At 47.6% G+C, this 11,092-nt stretch overlaps 1 protein-coding gene across 1 annotated transcript in view; it reads left to right on the forward strand.

The window, feature by feature from the left end:
• The window catches only part of slc2a11b (solute carrier family 2 member 11b), a 93,558-nt gene extending 83,090 nt beyond the window's left edge, over positions 1-10,468 (forward strand). Inside the window, exons 11-12 of the mRNA XM_068005627.1 lie at positions 6,565-6,692; positions 10,104-10,468. Of these exons, the coding sequence (XP_067861728.1) occupies positions 6,565-6,692; positions 10,104-10,298 (323 nt within the window). The 3' untranslated portion in view covers positions 10,299-10,468. The remainder of the gene's footprint in view (positions 1-6,564; positions 6,693-10,103) is intronic.
• The last annotated feature ends 624 nt before the right edge of the window (positions 10,469-11,092 follow it).

An 11,092-nucleotide genomic window follows, 5' to 3' on the forward strand; every position in this document is an offset into this window, starting at 1 on the left:
TTGCCTTCTGGAGGGTTAGGCTAAAATCACCCCCTTGCAGTCTGATGGCTCTCTTTGACTTGAGAAATAGAATTGTTCATTAAATTACTGGCGCTTTTACTTTTTCCTGCTGCTCACTGCAGTTTTCCTTCAATTAGGCCTTCCTTCGGCACACACCTCCTGCTGCCACCATCTTCCCTTCAGAGCTGCAAGCACAGTGCTCAGTGTAGGGATTCCACTGGGCATGCCAATAGATTTAGAGAAGGAAGAGGAGGAAGGAGAAGTGGCCAAGGCTGATGAACAGCCAGTCAAAAAGTCATTATCAGATTTTTCCTTAAAAGCCGCCCTTGAGACCCTACATGGACAGTCCTGTGAACCTCTCTGTACTCCATTTCACCCATAACAACATACTGTGACAAATCTCCCTGCATTTGCCACCATCCCTACATGTTTGCCCCAGCACCAACAGCCATATCTCCCTACCAGACAACGAATCATCAGTCATTCCAAGGAAGGCACAATCAATGGATTCCTGTACTCCACCTTTGTGTTCTTGTATCAATGTTGCTTCCCTGGTGGGTGCCCTTGGTGAAAGTGTAGAGTATGTGTTGTTCACTTCCTAATCTCCTGCTCCTTCTAAGTGCCACTTCAGTGGGAGGAGGATGTGTGATGGCATGTACGGCTTCTCAATGGAGACCCTGTGACTTGCCCATGGGGCATGAGATAGTCCTACCACTACTGTCAACGCCTAGGCATCTGCTGTCCCTTACCTGATTTTTTTGCACTCCTTTGAGGAGGATGGGCCTTAGCCTGAGAAGTGGAGTCCTTATCTGTCTCCCCTTCCGCCAAACCCCAGCTGCTGGCTGCTCCTTTGCATATGACCAGGGATCTGTGTAGGGACAAACCGTTGGCTGACACTAAAAGCATGAAGCCTGCTATCGACGAGCTCTCAAGTTGATTCCTTAGCATCTGTAGGTCAGAAATAATAGCCTTCCATAAATTGCAGCTTAAGCTCTCAGTAGTTGCAGACACAGTGTTGGTGATGGAACTGCATCGGCACTTGGGCCCTCTATCCTTTGAAGCTCCCCCACAGAATACTCTGGAGTTGCCATTTGCTCCATGGTGATCTGCAGGTTCCCGAAACCCTCTTCTACGTCTGCACATATGTTGGTGCAGCACTGTTGTATGTTCTCCACCATTCCATGCAGGGAGCTTTAAGGAGCTGCTGATTAATGTATGCAGCACTCAGAAGATACAAATCCCTGAGGCCCTTCTTCCTGTTGCTGTTTTTATGCTGCTACCTCCACTTGCTCCTCTTTACTAATGCTCAGTGCTCCCTTCTGACTCCTCCCATCTAATCTCCCCAAACTGGTTGTATCTAGGCTGCTCTTTGTAGGATCTGGAGTGCTTGATGGATACAGATGCTTTGGGGCTGCTTTTAACTCCTCCTTCTCTTCCTTCTCCTCAGTGCCAGCATCCTCAGCTGGACAGACCTCCTAGACAAAAAGACAAGGAACATGAGAGAGCATAGGGTATGCACCCAATTGCTATGCACACAGTAGCAAGGCCACAACAGTTAGTCACTGATTGAGTGTTGGATACCAGCAAGAAAATAAAATTCAAGTGAACCCTTGCCTTGTCGGCCATGCACAAAGCCAGCAAGCTCTCCCTCACTCACTCCCTCAATGGCCTCCACCCCAATTATTTGGAGGGCCTAGACCTAATAGGTGAGGCATCACAGGTTGGCTGGTCCACCAGCAATGTGGGTTCTTTGAGGATTGTTATGCACAGCCTTTACTTTGAAAAAGGGGCAAAGAGACCCTTTGGGTATTAGGAAGTAACACCAGGGGCATTGTAGTCCACCCGGTACGAAAGATTAAGCAGAGAGTATGCCAATAATTCAAGGAGCCATATGGTGAGTTGGTGCGAAAACACTCCAGGGTTGTGTGAAAGGAAACCTGTCCCTTTGGCAGCCATCAAGTTGGAGGTGCAACTTCAGATATTTAGGTGATTGACAAAGTGAGAGGTGGGGCCTATAGTTTCTAAACTGCAATGCAGATCTGGAAGCATATGTGTGCTGAGTGCTTGGTGCATGCATAGTGCAGCCATCCACTTGCTTTTAGAGGGCACCCATTAGTCATCCGTACCGTAACTCTCTTCCCCAGTATGGAAATTTTCATCAGTATGGAAAATTTCTTTCTCATTTGCTCCCATGAGTGCTACACTGAGCAGACACCATTTACATGATTGGCCCCTCCTGCTGTGCTTACTATACACTGGCTCTATTTGAATGATGTCCCTCAGCCCCAAAATTTGCCACTATCCTCAGGGCCACCTCCTCTAATAAAACCTCTAGCGGAGCTTCTCCATCCATTCTGTCTAATTAGCCTCCAAAATAAAATGCTATTGTTCTTTAAAAGCTGCTGCACTCCCATTACATGACCCACCAGATGCCTCCTGTGCATAGGAAAACCGTGCAGAGAGATTTGTTAAATTATACTAATAATCCAACTCTACGCATTGTCAATCAACCAGCACAAGTGAGCATTGGACTAAGATGGGATTGAGACTAAAGTGGTCCCAATGTGACAGCACGGTGGAATCCAGCTGTATGTAACAGGTAAGGATAGACCATAAACCTTTTCTGTTACCTCAGGATTATAGGAGATGGGCAGTACCTATAAATCAATGGCCATGCCCTTGTTTAAAGCAGCCTGGAACCATCATTTTGCTAAATTCCTGTAAAATTCCATGTTATGTTGCCGAGTGTAGATGGAGATCATTCCGTCTGTGGAGGCCTGGCAGTCACGAGAGCTGGCGTTTTGGGTGGTAATAATTGGGGCGGACCTCTGGGGCCAAAGTCACTCTGGTCTCCTTGGAAGGAGGTCCGTTATCGATATCAGGGAGAGGAGGGCCTGCCTGCCAGTGTGGCAGCTACTCCGTGCAGTTTTGAAAAGGCATCACTAAACATCGGGGCACAGAGACTCAGAAGAACTCGAATACGGGCAGAATCATAGAATCATAGAAATTTACATCATAGAAATTTACAGCATAGAAGGAGGCCATTCAGCCCATCTCATCAATGCCAGCCAAGAAAGAGCCATCCAACCTAATCCCACTTTCCAGCTCTTGGTCCGTAGCCCTGTATGTTACAGCACTTCAAGTACACATCCAAGCACTTTTTAAATGAGTTGAGGGTTTCTGCCTCTACCACCCTTTCAGGCAGTGAGTTCCAGACCCCCACCACAAAATTTTTTTCCACAACTCCCCTCTAATCCTTCTACCAATTACTTTAAATCTACGCCCCCTGGTTATTGACCTCTCTGCTAAGGGAAATAGGTCCTCCTTATCCATTTTATCTCGGCCCCTCATAATTTTATATACCTCAATTAAATCTCCCCTCAGCCTCCTCTGTTCCAAAGAAAACAACCCCAGCCTATCCAATCTTTCCTCATAGCTAAAATGAAGTAACGCAAATGGACCACAGACTCCATTGGGAGCCAATTAAATCGGTAACGAGGGAAAACACTTCACCGCCGGAGAGAGTTGGAGTCTCTAAAGCTACCATGAAGTTTCAGCAAATCAGGTAAAATATCAGGGTAAGACAGGCAGACCAATGGGCCAGATTTCGAAGTGAGCGGCACCATTTGTTAGACTTGCACCTGCCCATAGACTTTCCGTGGGGTTTTGCACGGCAAGTTGCTGTCAGTAGGAGCCCCAAACAGCGTGGCGCCCGCTACAGAGCATCTGGGACCTGTGTGAACAGGGCAAGCAACTGTGTGTCTCCTTAACCAATCAGATTGAAAAATCGTTAATGAGCAGCACAGAGTATGAACCAGGAAGTGTAAGTTAGAATAGTGAATTCAATGTCAAATCAGGCGCAGAAAGCGAAATAAAGAGAGGGAAAGGAAGATTGGATTAAGAGAGAGAGAGATAAGAGAGACAGAAAGAAAAAGTTTTTAAAAATTTAAGATTTTTAAAAAATCTCCAACAACAATTAAAAGCTGAAGGAATGAGACCCCACACTTGTAAAAGTTAATTTTTAGTGCCATAGAGGTTGTTTGGCAGTAATTAAGACTTATCACACCGTTAAAAGGGTGCTTAGACAGGAATGGACAAGCCCTACCATTTTCTGGCACATATAGTCTGTATCTACAACGTCAGTACAGGAACTTCACACCGTTCAATACAGTTGAATGGGGAGCCAGACGGCGAGATGCCATTTTCGCACAGCTTACAGAGGAGCGGCATGTCTCGGACAGTAGCTTACGGATTTTTGTGTTTAACTGTGCATCTCCGCTCACCTGAGTTGCTGTGCGATTTGTGCATAAGTAACAGTGAGCGCTGTTAGGCTCACCGTTATCTTGACAGCAAAGTCTGGCCCAATGACTCTCGATATCTTCTTAAAGGGGCGCACAGGCAGAAGAAGATTTAAAACGGGAGCACCCAAGAACTGGAGTGAGTGCAGTGCAATGGAGTGGAAAGGGAATAGCTGTGTGAAATGGGTGACAAAGGGAACCACCTAAGATTAGTCAAATTAAATAATACCTAAGGGAAGTAAAAAGTAAAACAAAATACCTGAGGTAAGTCAAAATTAAAAGGGGCATCAGATGGAAGGAAAATCAAAAGGGAGCATCTGGGATTTTTTTTAAAATCAAAAGGAGGCAATGGGAGAAATATAACAAGCCAAGAGAAGGGCAACTAAAATGGAGGACTTGTGGTGTGTTTGCTGTAGGATGTTCGCAAATGAGGGAGCTAGATACAATAGAGGGGTGAAGAGAAGCAAAAACTGTCTGTTAATCAGTACGCTTAAAGAAAGAGTTATGGCCTTAGAGAGCAAGGTACAAGAGAAGATTTTCAAGGCAAGTGGATAGTATTAGCTTCAGTAAGTGAATCATCTCCAGTAAGGTCAGGCTGACATCAGATCATGAGAGCGAAACTTGAGGGATTGGAGCTGGGGACCATTGCAATCAGGAACATCGTTTTCATGACAGAGGGACAAGTGCTGCGAAAAGTCAAGGGGATGGGATACCATATGAATTAAGGTTGATAAAAGAAGCAAGAAAAGTAGGAAACCCTACCCAAAAGATGACCCTAGCAAGCAGATATCAGACACTGTCCAACATTGTGCCAGAAGTAAAGGTAGTTAGAAAACCAGAGAGTGCAGCCTGGACAAAGACACAGTTTGCAGGTCATGAGCAGATTTTAGTTCTGGATGATTCTTTGCTGAGAAAAGTGGATAACCATGTGTATCATAAGGATAATATTTACAGGATGGTGAGCTGTCAATCTGGAGCTAGAGCAGTACATATTGAGGAAAGGTCAGAAGGGATACTGCAGAAGTTATTGGGAATTATGTTGGAGTAGGGAGAAGTACTGAGTGGGATGCCTCAGGGCTCAGTACTGGGACTATTTCTAATTTACATCAACGGCCCGAAATCAGAAATTCAATGCAAAGTAGTCAAATATGCAGATGATACCAAACTAGGAGAGACAGTGGAATTGGACGAGGCAGCTCAGAACTTACAGCATTAGTTGGACAAGATATGTGGGCAGAACAATAGCAGGTGAAATTTAATGCAAACAAATATTGCACTTAGAAAACATGGATGTGTACATGTGTACTCCATGAATGGTGCTAAGGATGAAGCTGAAAGAGACCTACAAGTCTTAGACTCGATAGTTGGACAAGTTTAGCAATCAACAAAGCCAATAGGATACACAGCCAAAACAGTAGAATATAAGTCAGGGGAGGTAATGACTAAAACTTATAGTGCTATTGTCAAACCACACTAATGGGCTCCCTGTTGGCAGTGGAAATCTTGCTGGCTGCCCGCCAAGCATGGCAAATGTGCCCTGACCTAATTAAATGGGTCAGGGTTGGGGTGATTTTGGAGGGACGTACGGAAGTCCTGTCCTGTCAAAGCTCTGTCCTGGATTATGTTTCCTGTATTGGTGGGTTTTTTTATTTGTTCATGGGATGTGGGCCTCACTGGCAAGGCCAACATTTATTGCCCATCCCTAATTGCCCTTGAGAAGGTGGTAGTGAGCCGCCTTCTTGAACCACTGCAGTCCGTGTGGTGAAGATTCTCCCACAATGCTGTTAGGTAGGGAGTACCAGGATTTTGACCCAACGACGATGAAGGAACGGCAATATATTTCCAAGTCGGGATGGTGTATGACTTGGAGGGGAACGTGCAGGTGGTGTTGTTCACATGTGCCTGCTGCCCTTGTCCTTCTAGGTGGTAGAGGTCGCGGGTTTGGGAGGTGCTGTCGAAGAAGCCTTAGCGAGTTCCCAAATTGGTACTACTGTAGCACAAATAGATTATAACTATCCTTTAAACTCTCCCAGGAACAAGTATCATAGAGTCTTCATCTTGTCCAGGCTGGACATTCTCACTGTAAACGGCAGCAAGCTGTCTCTGAGGTGATATCACAAGCTCACACTTTCATTTCATGATGCCCCTTTTCCAATCTGAGAGTTTACCCAATGGATTGATGCCAGTGCCTCAACCAATTCAATCTCCTTGAGTAATCCACTTAGTGCTGAATGTTTTCAATGAGTTGTGTTTGTGTTTCACCCAGGGGGTGTGACCAACACTGTGACAGGGGAGCTTTTCACACAGTCCTCACGCCCCGCTGCCTTCATGATCGGTGGCTCCATGAACTGGATCAGCTTCTTCTTTATCGGGATAATATTCCCCTTTATTGTGGTAAGTACTTTTCAGACAGTCTTGGTAGACCTATCCAAGCTTTTACCCACACACCTATTCCACTGTACTCCCCACACACCTATTCCACTGTACTCCCCACACACCTATTCCCCTGTACTCCCCACACACCTATTTCACTGTACTCCCCACACACCTATTCCCCTGTACTCCCCACACACCTATTCCCCTGTACTCCCCACACACCTATTCCACTGTACTCCCCACACACCTATTCCCCTGTACTCCCCACACACCTATTCCACTGTACTCCCCACACACCTATTCCACTGTACTCCCCACACACCTATTCCACTGTACTCCCCACACACCTATTCCACTGTACTCCCCACACACCTATTCCACTGCACTCCCCACACACCTATTCCACTGTACTCCCTGCACACCTATTCCCCTGTACTCCCCACACACCTATTCCACTGTACTCCCTGCACACCTATTCCACTGCACTCCCCACACACCTATTCCACTGTACTCCCTGCACACCTATTCCCCTGTACTCCCCACACACCTATTCCACTGTACTCCCCGCACACCTATTGCGCTGTTCTCCCCACACACCTATTCCACTGCACTCCCCACACACCTATTCCACTGTACTCCCTGCACACCTATTCCACTGCACTCCCCACACACCTATTCCACTGTACTCCCCGCACACCTATTCCACTGTACTCCCTGCACACCTATTCCACTGTACTCCCCGCACACCTATTGCGCTGTTCTCCCCACACAACTATTCCACTGTACTCCCCACACACCTATTCCACTGTACTCCCTGCACACCTATTCCACTGTACTCCCCGCACACCTATTGCGCTGTTCTCCCCACACACCTATTCCACTGCACTCCCCACACACCTATTCCACTGCACTCCCCACACACCTATTCCACTGTACTCCCCACACACCTATTCCACTGTACTCCCCACACACCTATTCCACTGCACTCCCCGCACACCTATTCCACTGTACTCCCCAAACACCTATTCCACTGTACTCCCCGCACACCTATTCCACTGTACTCCCTGCACACCTATTCCACTGTACTCCCCACACACCTATTCCACTGTACTCCCCACACACCTATTCCACTGTACTCCCCACACACCTATTCCACTGTACTCCCCGCACACCTATTCCACTGCACTCCCCACACACCTATTCCACTGTACTCCCCGCACACCTATTCCACTGTACTCCCCACACACCTATTCCACTGTACTCCCCGCACACCTATTCCACTGTACTCCCCACACACCTATTCCACTGTACTCCCCACACACCTATTCCACTGTACTCCCCACACACCTATTCCACTGCACTCCCCACACACCTATTCCACTGTACTCCCTGCACACCTATTCCACTGTACTCCCTGCACACCTATTCCACTGTACTCCCCACACACCTATTCCACTGTACTCCCTGCACACCTATTCCACTGTACTCCCCACACACCTATTCCACTGTACTCCCCACACACCTATTCCACTGCACTCCCCACACACCTATTCCACTGTACTCCCCACACACCTATTCCACTGTACTCCCCACACACCTATTCCACTGTACTCCCTGCACACCTATTCCACTGTACTCCCCACACACCTATTCCACTGTACTCCCCACACACCTATTCCACTGTACTCCCCACACACCTATTCCACTGTACTCCCCACACACCTATTCCACTGTACTCCCTGCACACCTATTCCACTGTACTCCCCACACACCTATTCCACTGTACTCCCCACACACCTATTCCACTGCACTCCCCACACACCTATTCCACTGTACTCCCTGCACACCTATTCCACTGTACTCACTGCACACCTATTCCACTGCACTCCCCACACACCTATTCCACTGTACTCCCTGCACACCTATTCCACTGCACTCCCCACACACCTATTCCACTGTACTCCCCACACACCTATTCCACTGTACTCCCTGCACACCTATTCCACTGCACTCCCCACACACCTATTCCACTGTACTCCCTGCACACCTATTCCACTGCACTCCCCACACACCTATTCCACTGTACTCCCTGCACACCTATTCCACTGCACTCCCCACACACCTATTCCCCTGTACTCCCCACACACCTATTCCACTGTACTCCCTGCACACCTATTCCACTGCACTCCCCACACACCTATTCCACTGTACTCCCTGCACACCTATTCCACTGCACTCCCCACACACCTATTCCACTGTACTCCCCACACACCTATTCCACTGTACTCCCTGCACACCTATTCCACTGTACTCCCCACACACCTATTCCACTGTACTCCCCACACACCTATTCCACTGTACTCCCCACACACCTATTCCACTGTACTCCCTGCATACCTATTCCACTGCACTCCCCACACACCTATTCCACTGTACTCCCTGCACACCTATTCCACTGTACTCCCTGCACACCTATTCCACTGCACTCCCCACACACCTATTCCACTGTACTCCCTGCACACCTATTCCACTGCACTCCCCACACACCTATTCCACTGTACTCCCCACACACCTATTCCACTGTACTCCCTGCACACCTATTCCACTGTACTCCCTGCACACCTATTCCACTGTACTCCCTGCACACCTATTCCACTGTACTCCCCACACACCTATTCCCCTGTACTCCCCACACACCTATTGCGCTGTTCTCCCCACACACCTATTCCACTGTACTCCCTGCACACCTATTCCACTGTACTCCCCACACACCTATTCCACTGTACTCCCCGCACACCTATTCCGCTGTACTCCCCACACACCTATTCCACTGTACTCCCCACACACCTATTCCACTGTACTCCCCGCACACCTATTCCACTGTACTCCCCGCACACCTATTCCCCTGTACTCCCCACACACCTATTCCACTGTACTCCCCACACACCTATTCCACTGTACTCCCCACACACCTATTCCCCTGTACTCCCCACACACCTATTCCACTGTACTCCCCACACACCTATTCCACTGTACTCCCCACACACCTATTCCACTGTACTCCCCACACACCTATTCCACTGTACTCCCCACACACCTATTCCACTGTACTCCCCACACACCTATTCCACTGTACTCCCCACACACCTATTCCCCTGTACTCCCCACACACCTATTCCACTGTACTCCCCACACACCTATTCCACTGTACTCCCCACACACCTATTCCACTGTACTCCCCACACACCTATTCCACTGTACTCTCCTACATCTACAGATGTCCAGGAGTGCAGTGGAATAGGAATAGATGCACTGGAATAGTTGTGGGGAGTGTAGCGGAATAAGTGTGGGGTGCTTTCTCACTCTCCCCTCTGTTGTTCTTTAATGTGTTTTATTTTACACTCAGTGCTGTGTGGATTTGTTTGGCAGGAGGGACTGCAGCAGTTTTGTTTCCTCATCTTCCTGTTCGAGTGCCTCCTGGTGACGTTATTCATATACATCATCTTACCCGAAACTAAAAACAAGTCCTTCCTGGAGATCGAGAAGGAATTTCAAGCACGGAATTTCAAGGGTGGAATCCCGGCAGAAATACCAGAGGGTTTCAACGGAGACACAAGTTTTTGAAGACCTTTGTCGGCGTCTCAGAAGTCAGCGCAATTGATCAGCGACTCCAGCCCCGTTTCCTCCTCTCGCAATGTTATGTCCATTGCCCTTTAACTAAGGACCAACTCATTCACAACATTCCCAGAGTTCGGTGAGGTGATTTTAGCGGGAGATTTGTAATTGAGTGGAGCCGGGACTATGTGCAGCGGCTGAAAGAGCCGGGACTCGGGGTGAGTGTGCACGGTGATCCGTTCAACATCCGCTCAAGAGATATCAGGAAAAGAAACAAACTTTCATTTTTTTTATATCCTTAACAGCAAGTTTAGTTACAATTCTCTGTGCCGGTTTAAACTTTTAAAAAATTCTATCCTCCGTACTGTAAGTAGATTCTCAATGTTGATAAAGTTTAAACCTTTTTTAAAAACAAGACATGTTTTTGACATGACTTTTTGAAACTGACCTGATCTTCAGGTTTTTAATTCGGCTGGTAATCAGCGGCTGACAAAGCTCTTCACATCTCGACACCGCCCAGCTCTGTCCCCAAATAAGTCATGATGTGGAGATGCCGGTGATGGACTGGGGTTGACAATTGTAAACAATTTTACAACACCAAGTTATAGTCCAGCAATTTTATTTTAAATTCACAAGCTTTCGGAGGCTTCCTCCTTCGTTCGTCTGAGGAAGGAGGTAGCCTCCGAAAGCTTGTGAATTTAAAATAAAATTGCTGGACTATAACCCAAATAAGGCGCTGCAGAAGAGCTGAAAACATCGCACGTGTGCAGAAGATTTGCGGATGAGGAGAGGCGTTTAACAGC

The sequence above is a fragment of the Heptranchias perlo genome, chromosome 25 (assembly GCF_035084215.1).
Source record: "Heptranchias perlo isolate sHepPer1 chromosome 25, sHepPer1.hap1, whole genome shotgun sequence".
Lineage (NCBI taxonomy): Eukaryota > Metazoa > Chordata > Chondrichthyes > Hexanchiformes > Hexanchidae > Heptranchias > Heptranchias perlo.